Genomic DNA, 22,464 nt, shown 5'->3' on the forward strand with positions numbered 1-22,464 from the left:
ATCCTTGTAAGGACTGACAGTTCCTTCTTTAATAGAGGTGAAAAAGTTTATACTTTTAGTATATGAAAAGGAGTAATATGACTTGCTATCTGAGAAGTAGAAAGAGAAAAAAAGTTTAATTAATCCAGTTTCTGTAATATATTATTCACTCTGCTGCAGTTCAAGTACTAGCATTACAAGATATGGTTATTATATTTAGATTAGGCTAGCACATTGTACAGAAGCCTAGGCACTGATGTTGGTTTTTCTTTTTTATATGAACTCATACTTTCACAACACTACTGAAAACTAACCATGCCAAAAAAAGTGTGAGTGTGTTTGTGTGTGGAGGAACTAGATATTACAGAGACACACAGAAATATGTTATACTTGAGTTTCTTTCTATGTATATCCATCATAAAAAACAAGAACTTTGTATATTTACATGTGATGGCGAACCTTTTTTGCCTCGGGTGCCAAAAGCACGTGCTTGCTATCGCACATGCTTGTGTGCCCCCCCCATAATCTAATGCCCCCCGCCATGCCTCCCGTGCATGTGAGTGTGACCCCCCTCACTGCCCGCACACGTGCCACGGCTTTCTTGGAGCCTGGGGAGGGCGAAAATGGCCTCCACCCCCCCCAAGAGGCCCTCAGTGTCAGGGTTCCAAAGAGCATCCAAAAGATGGCTGCAGGCCTGACATTTAGGAGGCTTCAGGAGGCTTCCCTGAAGCCTCCAGAGGGCAAAAAAACAGCCCGACATGCAACCCGAACTTCTGATTTGTGCAGTGGGCAGCTTTTCGGCATCCGGAGGCATCAGGGGAGAAGCTTCCAGAGGCGAAAAATGGACAAAAATCAGCTGGCCAGCACTCGCATGTGGACAAAAATCAGCTGGCCAGCACTTGCATGTGCGCTGGAGCTGACAGATTAACGTCTTGCATGCCCTCAGAAATAGTTCCGCATGCCATCTGTGGCACATGTGCCACAGGTTCGCCATCACGGATCTAGACTATTAAAAAATTAAGAGGCTTCTTTAGCTGCCATTTGGGTTTTCAGAAACAGTTTCTAATTAAATAAAAATATCAAAATCTTATAATCAATATTCCAAGACCTGAATTAGATAGTGTGGGACATCAAATAAATTAATAAAGAAATACTTGAAAAATTCTATTTGTTGATCTTAGCCAAATGTACTGGTTGAAAGTGGAGACCTTGAAATCTCTAGATTCTGAAGGAACCTTGACAATACACAGATGAAAAGAGGGAAACCTTACACTGATTCAAGTTTCTTTTTGTGGTCCCTTGTGCTCACTGAAAATGTACTCTAGAGAGCAAATAAGAAATTACAGTATACAAAGAAATCTGGAAGAAGTCAGTGAGAAGTCCTTGTTCCATTATGCAAATACTGTATTTTTTTATTTTGCATTTGTAGAAAGGCAACCTAGCATCCAATAGTTGTTATTTTCTATGGATTTATTTTTAAAATGGCTGTTAATACTTAAGAAATTTTATCATTAATTGTTGCTGTTAATATTCCTGTTTGCATAAATAAAACATGCATCAGTAACTTTTGCATTAATGAGTTTTGAGTGTCGTAAAACCGTCAAAAATAGAATTTGAAGACAATTATAACCAATATCCCTATTTTAAATGTGAACTACTATATACCATAACAAGCAGTGGAAACTTCATAGCACACTGTACCTAGTTATCATTTTAAAAACTAGGTTCTAGCCCTGTTGCCCAGTACCTAGCCATGTCTAGCTAATCTCAAAGGGCTAAGTAGAGTCAGAATTAGTTAGTACTTAAGATGGGAAACCACTATGAATACTGACCTATAGACTACAGACTGCAAAGATAAAAAGTTCTTAAAAGAACATACATACATATGTGTGTATGTATATACGGCATGTCTGTGTGTGTTCTAGAGTGACATATTTTCTATTAATTTGATTTGCTTTTTATTACAGTTTTGTCTTACACTTAGAAAGTGCATTCTCCTGGACCGTGTGTTTCCATGTAATGTTTCACGCTGTTACTTTTTGAGTTCTATATTGTATGGTTACATCAGAATAGAGAATCTGTGGTTCTGCAGATGTTGCTGAATTCTAGTTCCCAACTCGGGGACTCTGGAACATGGTGAGCATTATATACATCAGGGGGAAAACGGATTGTTAGTGGTTTAAAAAATAACAGGATAGCAGTCAGTATTTTAACTTTTATTGCATCCATGATCTTTAAACTCCAACTATTGTGACATGCATCCCTTTAGACTTTACAGGAAGGAGCTATTTCCCAAGCATTTTGAAGTTTTTTTCTATTTCAAAAAACCCTTATTCCCTATAATAGATACTATATTGACTGTTAGCTGCAGTTCGGCGGTTCAAATCTCACCGGCTCAGAGTTGACTCAGCCTTCCATCCTTCCGGGTGGGTAAAATGAGGACCCAGACTGTGGGGGCAATATGCTGACTCTGTAAACCGCTTAGAGAGGGCTGAAAGCCCTATGAAGCGGTATATAAGTCTAACTGCTATTGCTATATTCACTCCCATATTAGATCCCTTCTACTTTTGGAAATGCTTCTGTATGAAGTGCTGCTAACTTGGTATAATGAAATAAGTCCAGCTATCTAATATAATACACAGCTATCTATAATTGCCAGGCACTTTGTTCATCTGAACATGACAGGGCGTGAATTTCTCTTGTGGATGAAAAGCATTTCAGACTTTTTACAAATTAAATTATACTGTCTTGCTTAGTGCCTGAATCGGGGCAGAGCAGCTGAATGGATTGTGGACTGATATCCTTCGGAGGTAGCTGGGAAGAGGAGGAGCCCACTTAAAGGATCTTTCTGCAACGAGCCATGGGCCTCCTTATAATGGATCTTCTCTTTGGTGATAGGATCACCAAGATCTTTTTCATAACTTGATTCACTTCTTGTAGTAATGTGGCCAGGTCCTACTGATCAGGCCTGTCTGGATAGCTTCTGATATTGGGATGCGTCCTGTTTTCTAGGATCTATTAGTCCTCCAGTGAGGTGTTGGACTTGTAAATAAGGAAAGGCGTTGTCTTGAGTTATCCATCCTTTCTGACCTGCCTCTCCTACAGCCAGTCTTCTTTGGTGACAGGATCTTCAATCCCTGTGAAAGCCTTGAGCGTTCAACAACCTCTGTGTGTAAGTCTATCGATCAGTCCTTTATCAAGGGCTTGTGGACAGAGTAGCGAATCTCTTGAGATCAGGTCCACAATGCCTCCAGTAGCAGCTTGTGCCTCTAAAAGCTTTTGGGCTGTCATTGGATCCACCAATTTCTTGCTAAGTGCCGACTTAATGGTTGTACTTGTTGTCGTAGGTTGTGTCATATACTCCAGCAATAGGAAAAGTATCGTCACAGAAGCCATTGGTGGACCAGAAGAGAAGAAGCTTTGCTTCTGTTGAAAAACAGGAGATGAAATTGGAGACTTGGAAATAATTGAACCTAAAGAAAGGCATGTATTCTGCTTAGTTTCCCCTGCCACAAGTAGAGCAAACTCAGAGATAGGGATTTTGCCTTCCTTGTAAAGTTGGTATTCTTCTTTTGTAATCCTTTTGAACCGCAGAGCATCATCAATGGAGTACTGTTTTCCACTCTTTTTGTCAAGAAGAACAGAAACATCCCCTTTGGATCCCAGGGTTGTAATTTCCTCCCAATCACATTCTAGTTCTTGCAAATGGATATACTGACACCTATCTATCATGCCTCTCTTATAAGCCTCGTAGGGTGACATATCTTTACCAGTCTCTGGATCCAGAATAGATATCTTGGTAGAGAGATTTGTCTCTCTCATCTGAGTCTCATTGTTCAGTTCTTCTCTGTTGATTCTGGATTGGAGTTCCCGGATAGTCCTCTCTTTTTCATAAATGTTGTCCTTCTCCATAAGTATATCAGATTCCAGACGAGAAACCTCCTGGCCAAATTGGATCTTCTTTTGCCTGTCACTTTCAGTCCTTTCGCTCAAAAGCTTAGTCCTGTTCTTAAGGAAAAGGGCCTTTGTTGCTTCTGTTTTCTAGTTCCCTTAATTCATCTTCAAGACTAGCTTTTCTCTTGCATTGTCACATTTTGAGTTTTCTGGAGGTCAGCTTCTTCTCTAGCCCATGTGCATTTCATGCCTTCTGCTCTCTCAATCTCTCTTCAGGTCTGATTCGTTCTTCTGCATTTTGCCGAGCAGTTCGCTCTTTGCTTAGCAGATCCCAAAGACGTGTTCGCTCATTTTCAAGCACTCTATCTTTTTCTACTCTGATTACTTCCTTATATATTGTCTTTTCCTGGGACTTTGTCTTTTGTAGAACATCAATCTGGGCTTGAAGGTTCTTGCATTCCCTCTGGAGGGTCAATACTTGACCTTTCTCATTACCTAGTTCAGTTCGCAAATTGGTACTTGATTGCTCAAGAACTGGATCTTTCTCTACCTTAATTACTTCCTCCATGATTATTTTTTCTTGAACTGGAACTGGGCTTTCTTCAATCTCTTTTATCCGCAGGGTGATCTGCCGCATCTCCTTTTCCAGAGCAAGCCTCTTGTTTCTGTCATCTTGGATGTTCAGCAGTTTTTCTTGGTCTTCCACTGTTGCCCGAAGCAATTGGACCTCATGATCCATCCTTCGACGGTTGCTTGTTTGTTCATCTAAACTCTTGCTCAGCCTCTTATGCTCCTCCCTAAGCTTCACATCTTTCTGAGTAACAACTACCTCCTGTACCACCACTTTTTCCTCAGGCTTCCTTCTCTCCAGAAGTATGTACTTATTTTGTAGGTCATAGAGGGCATCTTCAGTTGCTCTTCTCTTTTGTAATATGTTGCGTACTTCTTGGCGAAGACATTCAGCCTCTTTTTCTAATAGAGGGTCATTCTCATATCGGACAACCTCCTTCGTAACAACCTTGGTTTCAACTTTGGCTCTTTCTCTTTTCCACTCATCTCTTTCTCCTTCTAACCTGATTAGCTGTTCTTGGAATCGACCGTTTGCATTGACAAGATCATTTAGCTGTTCTTTCAACCGGTCTATTTCTCTCAATATCTCTGGGCTCTTTTCTGTTTTCACCACCTCTTGGATGACTTCTTTAAACTCCACAGAAGGTACTTGGGATCTAAGAACTTTCAGTTCAGTTAAGGCTATTTCTACCTCCTGATCAACTCTTTTTCTTTTCCTTGAAATTTCTTGGAGTTCTCGCTTCAAACGTGCAATCTCTTCCTCTGTTTCTGGGTCTAGGTGAAAAATCTCATTGACTCTTTCTTTTATCTCCACTCTAGGCTTGGACTTCTCCATAGTGCTATATTTGCTCTGCAGTTGTGTCAGTTCACTTGACAATAACACGTTCTTGTTCCTCTCTTCATCAATAAGCTTTTGAAGAGTGGAAGATTCTTTTAGGAGCTCCGGATCTTGCTCCACTTGTTTTATTTCTCTCACGACAACTTTGGGTTCAGTTGCTTCAATCAGCTTCTCAAGATCCTCAATTTTGCTTTTCATTTTCCCTATTGTATCCATTGCAGACTTCTTCTTGAAACTATCTTCATCAATTTGCATTTGCAGTGATCTGATTGCCTTTAGCATTTCTGGATCCTTCTCTAACTTCACCACCTCTTTTACTACTATTTTCTCTCGGATGTTTGACTGCTTTTGCTCCAAGAGGTACAACTCTTTCCTGAGCTGTTCAATTTCAGAAGAAGAAGTTGAATGATCACGTAGATACCTGATTTCTTCTTGGAGTCTTGCTGCTTGGGCATTTAGGTTTGGATCTTTCTCTGTTCTTGTAACTTCTTTTGTAAGTAGCTGGCTTTTCACAACCCTTCTACCTTTTTCCATTTCAAGGAATATATTATTCACTTTCTCAATATCTGTCTGTAAATCTGTTCTTTTCTGCTTTTCATTCTCAATGTGATTAGAGATTTTAGCAAGTTCACTCTCCAGAACTGGATCTCTATAATAATCAATCACTTCTTTCTCCTCAATTCTTTCAATGGGCCGTTGGGTTTTCAGAGTCAGAAGTTTATTTCTCTGCTCCTCCAGTTCTTGTTGCACATTGGCTTTCCTGCTCTGTTCCTCTTTAAGCTGAGACTTCAGAATTTCAGATTCATCTATGTTTTTGGACTGCTGGGTTTGTTCATACTTTACCCGCACTGTATCACTTACTTCTTTCTGCAGAAAGAAAGGGCGGGAGGGGGAGGGGGAATGGACAAAAAGTAAGTATTGTTGATTCTTAATACTATAAAATTTACTTCCAGTCCTAAACTTCTATATGACTGGCTCCTTGGAGTATATGCCAACATTTAATGAACCTACAAGTGAGATTAAACTGGGATTAAGAATCAAATCTTAATTGAGCCATGAACTCACTAAACCCTTCTAGGGATTTTTTTTTTAAAAAACCTACTTGGAATCCTTCAGATTATTCACTGAATTCTGTATTTAGCATACAGTAATTATTCAGTAACAGTATGCCTAAGAATATATAGGGACAGATACTTAAGTATTAAGAAAACAAATGAAACGTATTAAGAATATTATATTTTCTGAGATAAAGTCTGCATCATGTATACACCTTTTTGTGCCATGACAGGGGAAGTTTTTGCAATAGGAAGCAAGCAAAATAAAACACTCTTAAGTATTAGGCTTCCAGTCAAGGAAAAGACAGCCAAAAAAAAAATCAGAGGAATAAAGATGTCTCTTGTATTCCCCACCTGTTTCTAATGGTCAATAAGATTTTAAAAATGCAATTTTAGAAGTTTTAACATTCTTCAGAAGCTCCAATATGCCTTAGGTAAATCATTGTCTCAACCTTTCTTCCCTTTCCTATAACATAGGCCTACCAATACTGGCTTAATGACTGAAAGTATTAATATAAAGCATTTTGAACTGAAAAAGTACTGCCTAAATATTATTCACAATTTTATTTCAAAATTCTTGGGTAATGACAAAAATACGCCACCAATGGTAAATATGAATTGTTATACTAAAGAACCAGAAATGGGATGAAACCCTGAAAGTTATGGATTTTATTTCATTGAAAAAAACCCAGTCCTCACAGATTTTTGGCTTTTTAAACTCACTTACTATAATGTAGAATTGAAATTTGCCTCCATATTTTAAATCACTTTTTTAAAAGTGCAGTTTTGCTTTCTGAAGTTATTTGAAAATAGTCACAATTTTCAAATTGGATCAAATATTTAAAAAACAAAATTGTGGTGAATTAGATATGGGATATTATTATTAATATTGCAATTGTGATTAGGAATTCAAAGACATAAAATATAAACATTGCTGTCATCTTTTGGTAAAGCATGTTAAGAAATTATAGTTCCTGTATCATTTACATATAGCAGTGTTTTTCAACCTTTTTTGTGCAAAGGCACACTTTTTTCATGAAAAAAATCACGAGGCACACCACCATTAGAAAATGTTAAAAAATTTTTAACTCTGTGCCTATATTGACTGTATATAAAGTAATTCTCCCACGGCACACCTTACACTATGTCACGGCACACTAGTGTGCCGCGGCACAGTGGTTGAAAAACACTGACATATAGAGAGGCAAAAGCAAGTCAAAATAACCATCTTACTTGCTATAATCCTGAAGAAAAAAGAAACGAAGGAGATGCTCTAATATTTAAGCATTATCCAAATAATCTTAAATGATTAGGCATACCTTATTCATAATTTTCTTGGCAAATTCCAACCAGCAGATTTGTTGTTTATTTTCAGCAGCAGTCTCTGCATAGAGTTTTGTCATATCATTTTCCTAAAGCCAATCAACATAAAATATTATTCAAATACGGTATTTTCTCTATCAAGATAACTACTAGCACCCAGTAAACTACAATATTTGTTTTTTAAATATTAATACTAGATCACAATGTTGAACAAATAACTTTCTGTGGTTAGCAAAATGCTATTAAATCTGGAGAAAATGATATTTAATCTGGAGATAAACATTTCTTACTTATTTTGAAACACCAGAAATACAACTCTTTACATGTCTATTCAGAAGTAAATTTCAATATGTTCAAAGGGATTTATGCCAGGTAACAAATATGACAAAATATATTTAGGCTGCAATCAATCTTTGATATCTTGGCCTTCCTGCTATTTGCTGGGAGTATGTTAGATGCGGTTTGTGTGAATGTCAGAAAAATGTGCAGAAGATTTTCAGCAACAGAAGAAATTCAAAATCATTAACAGCTAATTCTAAGAATCTGCAACTCCCTTAGCCACCAAGTTTCCCTAATAGACTTTAATTATACCAGTTTTGAATACTTCCCACATTAGTTCATAAAACATTTTTCTTTTTTCAAATAGCATATTATAGAATTATTATAAATTAATTTTATGATAATTCTGTAATTTTAATAAAAATAAAAATTACTATATTTTAAATTGCCAGGTATTAGATTGAATGTTCCTAATTGTTTATGGTTTTTCAAAATTGTTGTGCCTTATCAGGGCTTGTGCTTCTTTGATACTATGAAAACTGCTTCCTGAGTAGCAATTTAGGAAGCGTGTATGTTTTTATAAGTAAATCCAGGCTTTGGGCTTAGTCACTTACCTGAGCCTGAATGCTCTCTTGGAGTGGAGTCACCCGGAGACGCTTGGCAGATGAGGCAGTCAGAGTAGGATCCAGAGACGATCGATATTTTCCGGCCTGAAGTTCATAATCCTGTTTTTTTTTTTAAAAAAAAACCAACCAGTCATATAATTGGAGGACGATAGGTAGGTTTGCTAATTGGAAATGGAAACTGTAGAATCATGAAAACGTACATTGAGAATAGACTGCACATTCCGGGACAAGTTGATCACTGAATTTTTATCCGATTCTTTACTCTGGATTTCATCTGCCAGCCTCTATAGGAGAAGTAGAGACAGGCAGTTAGGATACGTTCCTGTACAATGTTAGATGAATAATTAGATTTTTGCCTATCTTTCAAGCACTAATTCTATGATTATTGCTTTATAAGCAATATACCACATTTTTCAGACTATAAGATGCACCGGTGTATAAGGCGCACCAAGATTTCAAAGAGGTAAGTAAGAAAAAAAAGTTTTTGCCTTCCCTCAGCCCCCAGCAGCACTCTGCAGGCTTTAGCAGGGTTGCGGCAAGGCAAAAACGGGTGCATTTTTGCCTTACCCCAGTTCTGCTGAAGCCTGCAGAGGGCTGCTGGGGGTTGAAAGAAGGCAAAAAAGCCTCAATTTTTGTGAAAAACAGGCCGTTTTTCACAAAAATGGGATGTAGGGGCGGCGCTTCGGGAGGCCAAAATGGCTGTATTTGGTCTATAAGATGCACCAACATTTCCACGCTCTTTTAGGAGGGGAAAAGGTGCATCTTATACTCCGAAAAATACGGTATATTGTAACAGTCCTGCGCTTGTGAATTTTTCAGACATTAGGCATTGCTGTTTACTGTTGCAGTCACTGAGTAAAGAACAAGCAGGTGTGAATGTTACATGCAGGCATATCTCTCTGTCGTCAGTTCCTGCGTGAAAGATGCCTAGTGGAAATGTGCCTTCTATCCTTTTGTTTGAGCATAGGGCAGTGCTCTCATACCTTCTGGGCCTCGAGCTTGTAGTTAATTTGGCTCGGTCCATCTGTGGTCTTGACCTTGTGCTTCGGGAGATGTTGAGCCAGAATATCAGATTCTCATTGGCATTTTGGAACTGCTGGTAAATGAGGCTGGTATCCCAAGTGTCTTCTCCCTGCACAGCAAGATGGCTGAGATTAAGTAGCAAACTTCTTTGGATGACTCCAAGAAAAGAACTTATGAAGAATAAAGTCCAGAAATAGTCAGAGAAGTAAAGATGGGAGACTCATCAACTAAGCCTTGACAATACATGGAGAAAGGCTTTATAAACACATTGTTTTTTTTAAAAATAATTAGTTGACATTTTATGTCAATTCCCCTACTGGGAATCTCTGACAGAATAACAGAATTGGAAGGAACCTTCCAATGCCAGAAATCATGCCATGCAAAAAAGCAAAGCCCCATCCATGGGATGCAGGCAGTACACCAAACCACGCCCCCTCCGGTCCACAGAAAAGCCTTTCTCCATGGAACCGGTCCCTGGTGCCCAAAAGGTTGGGGGCCACTATTCTGGAAAATCTAATCACATGTTTGATCTTTAGATATGTTGCATCACAAAAGCGAATTATGAAATGGTGACTATTCATACTAATCATTTCCACCACTAGAGTTCAGGACGGTTTCTCACCGTTGATCCAGCTGGTCAGCTACAATATGATACCGATCATTAATGAGCTGGACTTCCTTTTTCTGCCTGGGCAGATCTGGACAGTATTCTTGAAAATTGTTCTGCACAGCACTGCAGCTGTGCTCAGCATCTTTAAGGCTTCGGTTTAACTTGAGCAAGCAGTTCTCCTGTTTCACCAAATCACGTTTCAGTTTCTTAAAAAAGGGAAAAGATACACTTGTCATGGAAACCTACAAATGGCATAAATGCATATTTGTGCAACTGTTTCCTCAAATCATCTGATCTTCGAAAGTGTCATCTGCTTTCACCTTCGATCGGTTTATTAGTAGAAAGAGAGCATAGACAAATAACTGGATTTTAAGAAAAGAACAGCGGAAAACTCAGATGCAGGGGAAGAAACGGCATAGAAAAATGGCTAAGGTAGAGGGAAGAATTAAGAAATGAAATAGGGAAGAGACTCTGTGGGAGAAAATAATAATTTTCCTTGTTTTATAATTAGGATGCTGGAACCAAATACCTCGCCTCAGGAATAACGTGGGTTTTTTTTTTGAGCCAAGGACATATTAGGAATATTGACAGCACATCATTGCATGTTCTCATTAAATGACTGTCAAGTGGGGGAGAGGGAAGAGAGCTTGTCTTTCATAAATGATGGTAGTTATGCTGCTCATAAAACAGCCATTTATCGGAAGATGATTGATGACACTGTTTCTTTTTTCTCCCCTCTAAATGGGTTTCTGTTTGTGAAGGCAACTTATTTTTTTTGGAACTGTACTGCACACTGCAGCCAGAAATACCTTTGGGATTTTCCTGGGCCCCAAATGTACATCTGTAAATAAAAAATGTTACGGCACAGTTCTTTATAGTATCCCCATTTCCCAATTCTACTCTTTTTATATATTATGAATGTAATTAAATCTCTTTTTTTTTAAAAAAAGAGATGTATGAAGAAGATTGCAGGGCATCCCTGGAAATGTCTCTAAGCACAGTGCCTCTGCCTGTGTCTGGTTTCTCCTATTGGCAAATCAAGAAATTATTGTAAAGTAGGTACTGGTGAGTTAATACAAGATGCTTGCATCTACTTCTGTTCATCATTTGGCTGTATTGTTTAAATTATTAAATGGGACTAATTGTTTTAAATCAAGAAATCTTTCCCACAAGAGCCTTAGTGCAAAGAAACTCAACTTTTAATAATTAATGAATGTATCTGACATACATATTATGGCAAAAGGGCACAATTTGAGGGTTAAGTGAGCTCTAAACATAAATACAGAATTTTAATTTTGAACATAACTAAAGAAGAAAATGATTAATAATAAGTCTGGGCAATAATAACATTAACTACGTTTTATTCATTGATGAATGGGGAGCCATATAAATTGAACAAAACTATTTCTTTTTTTTTCTCAATTACATAAGTTGTTTTACTATCAGATCGGTCGCAGTAATTAACAGAGGCGTCTGAGGTAACCGTAACCTTTTATTCAAGCAAGAACGTTCAGAACATCAACAGTAAGTAGACTGGCAAGTCTCCGTCGTTTGACAGCCTTTTATACCTGGCTGTCAAACGGTTTAACCAATTGCCTCGCGTATGACAGCCCGGCAACCTGCAGGCGCGTCTGATTGGCTAAGACGCGCCTGGCTGCTGCCGAGCTGTCATTCGTAAGTCTGAGGACTTACGAGAGGCTACAACACTGGTAAATCCACTTTCTATTTTTTTTAATTAACAAACATGTAAAATACACAAACACAAAACTTAGGCGTATACCACATTTACATAATACAATACAAACAGGAGCTTCCTGTTCTTTCTAATAGCAATTATCAATCGATACCGCTCACCTTATATTATTTCCCCTTCTATTGTATTTCATTTGGATTTCACCATTCTTAACCATCTTATTTTTCTCATAACTATTATTTTTGAGTTTTGTTATATTCCTTCATTGATTCTTGTTTCTTTCCTCCATCCACCTATACCATTTATCCCATATCTGGTAGAATTCTGATTCTTCTTTTCCCTGGATTTCTTTAGTTAGTTTGTCCATTTCAGCACAATCCATAACCTTTCTTATTATTTCATCTTCGCTTGGAGTTAATTTGTTTTTCCATTTCTGGACAAAGGCAATCCTTGCCACCGGAATTATATGTAGTATTAAATACTGAATTTCTTTTTTGTATTTCACAGACATTATTCCTAATAAAAAAAACTTCAGGTTTCCATTCTATTTTAACCCCCGTTATTGCTTCCAGCCAATTTTTGATCCTTTTCCAAAAGGTTTTGTACTGGTTTTCCTTGTATGCAACTGATAGTGTCATTTTTAAGTTTGTTCCCCAAAATTTTTGCCATTTGTCTAATTCAATATTATAGCCAAAGTTCTGCGCCCATTTTATCATTTGAACAAGACTATTTCTATTCCATCTTTCCTCCATGATCTTAAGATGGCATATCTAATATGTCCTTCTCCATAATTTTATTGTATACCACCCAGAGCCTCTCTCTATTGGAGATGGGTGGTTGAAAAATATGAAAAACAAACAAGTAAACAAACAAATAAGTTTATCTTAATGATTTGATCTTTATTTGTGCTTTTAGTTGATCAACTCTATTCTGTTAGTGTAAGGGTTGAGATTGGATAGTTGGATGGATGAGCATTATCACATCTTACCTGAAGTTCATTAGCACGATCTTGTAATGCATTAGGTGAAGCTGGAATTGTACCATCATGAGATAGCTTGGTCTCAATGGTGCTGATGATCCTGTCCATGCTTTCTATCTCAGTTTCCAAGTTTATACTTGCTTTGGCTCTGAGGAGTGGGAGACAATTTCACTCTTAAGACTGTTTTTGTCAGTAGCACAATAAAACAAAAAGTTCTTCCCCTACATCTTTCAACTTGTAATACTTAAATAATTTACAGAAACATTTTGAAGAACACTGTTTCTTTACCGCTAAAGATTCTTGGCCAAAAGATAATATGGAAGTTACTTACTTTTCATCATATAACCTGGATAGTACTTTAACATCATTATATTTATTCTTGATGTTGTTGAGCATCACAGGAATTTGAGAGGCAGTGGTACCAGCAGGCTTTTTTGAAAGATAGGTCTCACATGCTTTCTGAGTAGCTTCTTTTTCTGTTCCTATAATCTGAATTATCTTATTTGTTCCCTAATAAAAATGAAGATTTAAAAAACAAACAATCAGTTCAATTGAATGGATTGCAATGATTATGTGTATGGCAAGGTGATAGAATTGAGGGGATGATGTGCACCAATCTTGTCTTATCCTATAATATTTATCCTAGATGCCTCCATATTTTGTTTTGTCTGAAACCTGGAACAATAAGTATATTCTGGATTCTGGATGGTAGCTGATCCAAAATAATCCAACAGACCATTCCATAATGCAGTAGTTTATTCTCAAATCAACACAAAACAAAATGTATTCTCTGTTTTGTGTGTCTCTCTAGAACTGGGTAATTTATGCTGATTTATGTATTTCTTTTATACTTCTTTTGACTTTTCCAATTTAGTGGAATTAGGCTCTTGTTCACATTCAAGACACTTTAAGGCAAATATTTCCTATAAAATAATATTTACAGATTCTGATGAACAGTATAGCTAGTCACGCATTTGATTACAGCATTGAAAAATAGAAAAAGACAAGAAAAGATCCCTTCTACAAAATAGTAGGTGAGTTGATAGAATGTGAATCTAATCTTAATCAAACAACTAAAAATATTGGATTATAAGGCCTCTCTCTGTCCTTTATTACTCAATCATCTCAGTGAGCATTAATTCTTGCTTGTTTTTACACCAGCAGTAAATGCACTCCATTCTTTTTTGACATGTGCGGTATATAAATATTTTAGTTTTGAATAGTATCTAGCCAAATATGAGAGCATGAGCTATATGAGAGTAAGCAGTCAAACTCCTTCAATACTTGCCTCCTGATGTTTGATCCGTTGAGTAACATCTTCTATAGGGTCACTGTGATTTAGCGGAGACCTTGTGCGGTTAAAAATGTCCATCTTAATTTGCCCCAAATCACTATCAATTTTATTCAGTTTATGGAGCAAATGGTCAGCTTCAGAGTCATCCTGAACTGGAGTGAAGTTTCTGGTTGTGGCTAGAATCACAAATAACATTGGCATTCCTATGGCATGGTCCAAATTAAATAAAATGTTCACATTGAACAGAATTTCTCATTCACGTACATATTAATCCATCAGGTTGCCCTCTCCCCTCCTTGGAAGAGCTTTATAGCTCCCACTCCATCTCATCCTGGGCATCCCCCCCCCTTTTTTTTTTGAACTATTACCATCTGGCAGACAGTACAGGTCAATAAAAAGAAGAACAAATAGGCTGAAAACCAGCTTTTATCCCAGAGCAGTAACTATATTGAATTCTACTGTATAGTGTAATATTGATGGAGTATCAGGGGGTCCAATTCAATTGTATAGAATGTGAAGAATGTGTGTTTTTGTTTTATTTTTATAGTTTTCTTATGTATGATGTACACTGAAGATGGCATTTAATTTTGTTGTATGAGGTGCAATGACAATAAAGTAAACTAAATAACTGCTGTGTCTAAACTCTCTTATGTTCACCTCCAGTTTAAAAAATATTCCTTCCATGAGAGGTCTGAGATTCTGAATTTTGGCTCCAGTAGTGACCTTATAAGAAGCATATCATCACACGGTCTTAAAATCTTTAGGGCTGAAGGTTGCAGTCACAGGTTGAAGTCTTTGGGGCAACACCCGAGTACTTTAGCATTCTTATTACACAATGATATATTCCTATCAAAAACCAGTTCTGATACTGACCTTGATGGCTGGGTTTCACTGATTCCTTGTTGCTGCTTCTTAGGGTGGTCTGGATGGAAGCTCTCTTCTGTTTTATTGTGTTCAGCTCACCTTCTAGCCTAAGCACAACAAAGGGAGCAAGAGTGTACATAGCACAGAGAATTCCTACAGTACTTATGTATAGTAGATACTTGCTAGAAAAACTACACAATCTAATTATAGATTAATTTAGAATTAACTGAATCTATTTTCATCCCATGAATGAAGTATATGAATTAGATCCATAATTGGAAGTACAACATCTGAGCATACTATTTATGACACAGGCTATTTATATGTTGATGAACATTGTAACAAATGCTTTTTTATATATTCTTCCCATATGATTCCAGAAGCATTTATAAACCAACAATATTTTTGCTTACTTTGCCAAATTACACTAGCGCTTATTTTAATGTGAGCATAAAGTGCACAATACCCTTTATCGTGTCCTTGTGACATTACTTTTACTCAGTACAGGTAGTCCTCGACTTGCAACCACATTTGGGATTGGAACCTCCATTGCTAAGCCATGGGGCTTTATGACCTTTGTTGCTGTGGCCATTAAGCAAATCACTGCAGTAAGTAAGAGAATCTGGTTTCCCTTGCTGACTTTGTTTCTTGAAAACCCCTTAGGAAAGTTGTAAACGGCAATCATAGGACCCTAGGATACTGCAACAGTCATAAATACATGCCAGTTGCCAAGTGCCTGAATTTTGACCATGAAACCCTGAGAATGCTGCAACAGTTGTAAATGCAAGGGTTGATTGCAAATTACTCCCCACCCACCCCTACCAGTGTGTTGCAATAAATCAACCAACCAACCAAGATTCTCAGTTACCCAGGTCACGGTTGTCCCAAAGGTGCTTCTTGGATGAGAAGCGAAATGTCTTCAAATAAAAACCAAAAAGTCCAGTTGCCTCTTGAAAAAAAATACCTTTGGGAGTATATAGTAATCTTGAACAGTCATTAAATGAATGATTATAACTTAAGAACTACCTATATTGTGGTGTTTTTTTTTTTGCCACCTAGCTGCTTTTATTCCTCAGGGTCTTTTGGGGAGATTATGATTTCCATCTGTTTTTGAGTAAAGTATATCAAATTCCCGATTCCAGGGAATATTGCAGGGTTGACTGGTGGGAATGGTTGCAGGTATAGAGGTCAGAGCCTGCCAGATTATCTGCCTTGGTAGCCATACTTTATTGACTATTAATCCTTTGACAGGATGGGAGGAAGCAGAGATTGAGATGCCTCCTCTTCCTTCTGTGTTTGCTAAATTGTGCACTATCAAGATGATTGGACAGAAGTTTATGCACCCATCTCATCTTAATCCTTACTACAGTAGTCAGTTTTACAATGCTTAGCTTTATTATCTAGTATTATGATACTATCTTTTTTTTGCCTTCTGACATGCCACCTAACATTAGACATGAAACGATTAATGGAAAAAGGAATAATTGAAGTGAATTTTCAAAAGGAAATAGTAAAAGCAACCTAGACATTTTATATATATATACCCTTCACTTTCTTCTCTACCTTTTTTACCATCAGCAACTAATTGCTACTTGAATATTTTTATAGTTGTGTGCTTAGAAAACAGAAGAGAGAAAAATACAGGGTTTTTTAAATTAAAAAAAATATACACATGCAAAATGCCCGAGGTTATATTTCAAGATGCATATTATTACTGAGTTAAACAAAATGCTGTGATGGGAATATTCCCATCACGGAATATTCACTTCCATCTCCCATTTTTGTTTTTGTTTTAATCCCATTCTTCCATCCTATATCCAAGGTAAAATCCCAAATGAAGATTTAATATCTGCATTCACCAGCAGTGTTTGGTTCTGTTGGATATCTTTTATTTTTTTTATTTTTTTAATTAGAGTGAGCAGAAAAAAGATGCAGGAAAGAAGCTTCTTTATATGGCTCATAAAAAGCATTGGAAGATTATCCTGAAAGATGGCATTATAATAATAACAGCAATACTAGCTATATATTTGCAGGGAAAAAAGCAAAGGAGGTTTATACTAACCTATTAACTCTGTCTATGGCCTCTAAGTCTGGAGGCGGAATGGAGAAACAAACAGCAGGTGCTATCTTACTCTCTTCTTTGGCATTCTGCACCTCCCAGTTTTCCTGGTTGTTATTATTCTTCAAAGTATACTTTTCACCTCTTTCAAGCTGGACCTAGAAGAACGAAGGTAGCGGGTGGGGGGAGGATTTTGGTGTGTGATGGATTTCAACTTTTGCAGCAGTACAAATGCAACTTTTTTCAGAGCATTGTTCTCTTGACCACAGGAATGGTGTGTCTGTGTGCGTGTGCTGTTTATGTGTTCTTAGAAGACAAGTATTTTGTGCTTTCATACCTGTTTGCTGTTGTAGAATACTACTGTATAACTGTATTGTTATATTATGAGATATTTCAGGATCTAGAGCAGTGGTCCCGAACCTTTTGGACACAGGGACTGATTCTATGGAGAGAGGTTTTTCGACAGACTGGATGGGGTGTGATTTTGCATGCTGCCTGCATCCTGTGGATTGGTCTTTGCTTGTTTGTGTGGCCCAGTTTCTAGCATGCACCCATCCACGGACAGCCAGGGCCTAGGGACCCCTGACCTAGAGGAGTCTATCTCAGTGCAAGAAATCAAAGTTCTATGGCAGGGGTGCAAACTTGGGTCATCACGGCAGCACCAAGTGATGTATCGTGGCTTTTTCCTCTTTCGCTAAACCAGGTGTGGGTGTGGGTGTGGCCAGCGTGTGACACATCTGGCCTGCGGGCCGCGAGTTTGACAGCCCTGTTCTAAGGTCTTCCAAGTTTCCATGTTCTTCTATATAACAAACCTGAGATTAATTAGCTAATGAGGATTTAAGCGTTTGTTCTACAAAACACACACACACTACAAGAAAATCACAGGGTTGGTTTTGTAACCCATTGGATAACTTTACCAGTGTATGGAAAATATAAAATGAATGACATTACTGTATTAGAGATAAATATTTTGCAGAGGGACAGGTCATTATGCTGTGATTTCACACCATACTGTATCCTTTTTAGAGTACTTCACAACTCCTTCCCCTTCTGTTCTTGAGAAGCACCACCACCGAAGTGACATAATAAGAATTTAAAAACACAGTGAGATACATATTAGCAAAGCAGAATTGCAGATGGAACAATTTCTATCACCCATTATGAAATGCTCCATACCTCACCCAAATCCCAATCACAAATGGCATCTATTATAATTGGTTGGGAACACTGGATTCTTCGCAGTTTCAAAGGACTAATCTCTTTACTCCTTCGTTTTAGTTCTGCTATGGACTTTTCCGCTTGTTTCACAGTCTTCTCATCATTCTAAAAAAGAAAGAAGAGTGGAGAATTAGAGCTGGTATGTATTTGAGAAAAATTATACAGCTAGCCGAGGTGGCGCAGTGGTTAGGGTGCAGTACTGCAGGTCACTTCAGCTGACTGTTATCTGCAGTTCAGCGGTTCAAATCTCACCGGCTCAAGGTTGACTCAGCCTTCCATCCTTCCGAGGTGGGTGAAATAAGGACCCAGACTGTGGGAGCCGATATGCTGACTATGTAAACTGCTTAGAGAGGGCTGAAAGCCCTATGAAGCGGTATATAAGTCTATTGCTATTGCTATTTCTCCAGTAATGGGAAAATACTTTTTTAAAAAAATCAAAAGATGACTGCCACCATGAAAAATCCCTGCTGTGAGGTTTAGCCATGGAAGATAATTCAACAGCCGTAGTTTATATATAGGGTGGGTGGGGGGAAACACTTTTACAGAGCATGCCATTTATTCTGCAAGTCTTGAGCAGGAGATTGGACTAGAAGACCCCCAAGATCCCTTCAGCACTTTCAGTTCATGTTCTATGAAGGGCTGACTTAATGGCCAGTGAATACGAGTTTGGTTTGGTGAAACACCAGTTATATTATCTTTGGTATATGTTGAAGCAATAAAAGGACCAATCCTGATGTTGAGAATATGTATGGGTTAATTACTTAAAGCATATTTCCATATTCAAAAGAATGCATGGGAGATACATACTATTCCTATTTCTATCTTATACGTGGTTGTGAAGACACGGAGGGCCTATCATACTTTATGTATAATTTTGTATCACAGTAGAGTGGTTAGCATTGGGCAAACCAGTTCAAGTGAAAGTGCTCTTCCATTCCATTCCATACGAGACTGGACAGTCACTTATCTGAAATGGTATAGGTTCTCCTGCCTGGGCAGGGGGCTGGACTAGAAGACCTCCAATGTCTCTTCCAGCTCTATTTCTATTTCTGTTTCTGTTTCTATTTCTATTGTTATTTCTATTTCTATTATTTCTATTTCTATTCTATTTCAATTGCCTTTTTAGCAGCAATAGCACATTGCTGGCTCATGCTTAACTTATTACTTTGGGTTGCAAATCCAGCTGTAACAACTCAACAGGGTACAGTTTTTCTTGCTGCCACCTTTGGGTCTGTTTTGTTAATAATTCTTGGTCCTGCAGAGTTGCACTTAGCTGAACTTAGATGAAGCCATAAATAATAAACAAGTTTGGTCACCATAGTAGTTTAGCAAAATCATTATTTATTTTAGGTTATTAAGACGAGAGCTTGATATCTTTCAGTTTTCCCTTGGGTTCTCACCTCCAGATGGCACATTAAGTTAGACACTACTCCCGGATTGTCTTTATTGAACTTGCTGTATTTGTTATTAAGATCATTGTTCAGCTTACTTAAAAAGAGCTTCATATCATCAACATCATCATAGAACTATAAAGAGAGAAGAAAAAATACAGAAAAACAGATTGATCAAGAAATACTTCTTTAGTCATGAAGACTGGTTCATCTTGCAGGGATAGGGACATTTTGTCTCATTATAGCAAACCAATCATCTCCAGGATATCAGATCCCTGCTGAAATTATCTAATTTTACTTACATTGTGTAACTAGATGTCTGATATTTATACCATTAAATCAATCCTAGCAATTCCAAGAATCCAATGTTGCATGTTTGTTATTTTCTATATAAGTTCATTTTGGTTTTAAATGAGTTACACAAACACAAGTCAATTGGAGTTTAGAATTTAAACTGGGATGAATTGAGAAAGAAAAAAGGAAGAGTGAAACATTTTGATTTTTTTTATCGGGACATCTCAGTACCATTCTTTGGCATGCTCTTCTGGAGAGGTTATCTGGGGCGATTACTTTAGATGACCAGGGGGAAATGATGGAAAGTGTATGGTGACTTCTTCAGCAAACCCTTCACAAAGTTTCCTGCCAGATCTGATGCAAAATGTTGGCATTATACAAAAAGTGGCTTGGAACAGTAGTACCGACTGAGCAAACATCAGCGGCTCTACTAAGTAGCATATTGCAGAGTTCTGTCCCAGACTTTTCAGTACATTTATAAATGACATAAATAAGTGGTTTGAAAACATGACAATATTTGCAGATGACACAAAGAAGAAATAGCAAATATATTATAGGAAAATATTGATATTTATGAGGATCTTGACAAGCTTGAGTAGTAAGTAGAAAACAGAAAAGGGTGAATTTCAACATGACCTCCTTTTGGGCGGAAACAATAGCATTATATGATGGAGGATACCACATTGGGCAGTAATTGATACAAAAATAATCTGGGTATCTGGGTGGATCACAAGCTGAACATGACTCAGCAGTGTGATTCAGCTGTAAAAAAGAAAATTCAAAATAATGAACACGTCAAGCTCAAGAGAGGTTATAATACTCCTCTCTATTGTATTAGTCAGAGTCAGACCATATATAGAATACTGTGTTCATTTCTGGACACTGGATTTGAGAAAAGATTGACAAATCAAAAAATAAGCTACGTTCTATTTTCTTCTTTTGCATCAAGTCCATTTACCTTTCTATAATTCTCTATGCTCTTTAGATGGTGCTCCTGACAAATACACAAGTTGAGAAAATTTTGCCATTCATTCTTCAGGGCTTCCTGATGGGCCTGCAGTAATAAATGATAAACAGATAGATGGATAGATAGAACAGACAGACAGATAAATAAATAAGCATAATGCTCACATCTGTTGCTTTTTAATTTAATTTCTTCTCCAAAGACTAACAGCAACAGATTACCATGGCTGATCAAATATAAAATAAATCTATCAAATTTCATCTCAAATTTGGCTATATTGTATAATCTTTATTGTACTTAAATACAATGAAATATCAAGGCAATATTCAAAGTATCTATCTTGGAGCACACTTCATTTTGTTGTCTGCACAGAATATACCCTTGGCAGTGGTGGGTTTCCAATTTTTTTTTACTACCAGTTTCCTTGTGCGCTTGCTTGCTTGCACAACACTTCTGCACATGCGCAGAAGCGCCCAGGCAGGTGGACGGAACCTCCCAGTGCCTCCAATACCAGTTCACCTGATGCGGGGCGAACTGGGAGCAACCCACCTCTGACTCTTGGGTATCGATAGAAACATTTTCTTCTGGATAGATGGTGACATGCATAGAGAATCAGCAAAGCTCTTGGGCCATAAATTGCACAGCAGTCAAAAGTATGGTATTTTCCAAGACTCTGTTTACACAATATACTTTCAAAAATTCTTATGAGATTTCCTGTTTTACTGAGATAGTTAAAATTGCTGTGAAATCTTATTTTCTTAAGCATAGTTTGCCCCTTGAAGCACAGATTGCTTATTTGGAACAATATTCAGTCTAGTGGTTAAGGCACCAGGCTAGAAACAGGAGACTGTGAGTTCTAGTCCTGCTTTAGCCATGAAAGCCAACTAGGTGACCTTGGGACAGTAACCCTCAGACCAACTCACAGGGTTGTTAATGGGGAAGGAAGGTGTGATGAATATTTTTGTTGCCTTGAGTTATTTGTAAAAATTATAAAGGCAGTTCATAAATAAATGAATAAAAATAAAAGTAAGGGGAGCCCATCGTAACAAATCTCAATGCTCACTTGTAATTACAGTGATAAGACTTAATCAATTTTTTTTTGCATTTGTTCTCTTCATATTATGGTAAGTTTTGATCAGTTTAATACCAATACTGCACCTATTCTGCTAATTATAGCTTAGTTTTCCACTAACAGGAAATATTGTACAAATAATCTATTTGAATCTGAATTTGCATTAATTTGTATACTTGGAACTATGAATACTGTAAAGACGATTATTTTAAAATTATTATTCCTGACTTGTTCAACAGTGTACTGTGTCATTAATAAAGTGTGCCTTTAACCTTATTTCTACATGAGATAGTATGTACTTTCAATTTCATCAGTCGTAGTTGTATTAATTGTAAATCAGGCCTACAGTCCACAGGTATTCAGGGAAAATATGTTATATCACATTATCTGATATATAGTGTATACCAATGGCTGCTACAATAAATAGATATTAATGTAA

At 37.4% G+C, this 22,464-nt stretch overlaps 1 protein-coding gene across 1 annotated transcript in view; it reads right to left on the reverse strand.

Moving 5' to 3' along the window:
• Window positions 1–2,460: 2,460 nt before the first annotated feature.
• EVPL (envoplakin) overlaps window positions 2,461–22,464 on the reverse strand; it is a 45,279-nt gene continuing 25,275 nt past the window's right edge. Inside the window, 23 exon segments of the mRNA XM_032211758.1 lie at window positions 2,461–2,935; window positions 2,937–2,989; window positions 2,992–3,096; window positions 3,099–3,306; window positions 3,308–3,375; window positions 3,378–4,006; window positions 4,008–4,054; window positions 4,056–4,147; window positions 4,150–6,148; window positions 7,656–7,748; window positions 8,553–8,663; window positions 8,765–8,848; window positions 9,548–9,618; window positions 9,621–9,689; window positions 10,187–10,403; window positions 12,879–13,017; window positions 13,201–13,379; window positions 14,158–14,339; window positions 15,037–15,134; window positions 17,090–17,244; window positions 18,263–18,409; window positions 19,705–19,830; window positions 20,948–21,043. Of these exon segments, the coding sequence (XP_032067649.1) occupies window positions 2,732–2,935; window positions 2,937–2,989; window positions 2,992–3,096; window positions 3,099–3,306; window positions 3,308–3,375; window positions 3,378–4,006; window positions 4,008–4,054; window positions 4,056–4,147; window positions 4,150–6,148; window positions 7,656–7,748; window positions 8,553–8,663; window positions 8,765–8,848; window positions 9,548–9,618; window positions 9,621–9,689; window positions 10,187–10,403; window positions 12,879–13,017; window positions 13,201–13,379; window positions 14,158–14,339; window positions 15,037–15,134; window positions 17,090–17,244; window positions 18,263–18,409; window positions 19,705–19,830; window positions 20,948–21,043 (5,172 nt within the window). The 3' untranslated portion in view covers window positions 2,461–2,731.

Source organism: Thamnophis elegans, chromosome 2 (assembly GCF_009769535.1).
Source record: "Thamnophis elegans isolate rThaEle1 chromosome 2, rThaEle1.pri, whole genome shotgun sequence".
Classification (NCBI taxonomy): domain Eukaryota; kingdom Metazoa; phylum Chordata; class Lepidosauria; order Squamata; family Colubridae; genus Thamnophis; species Thamnophis elegans.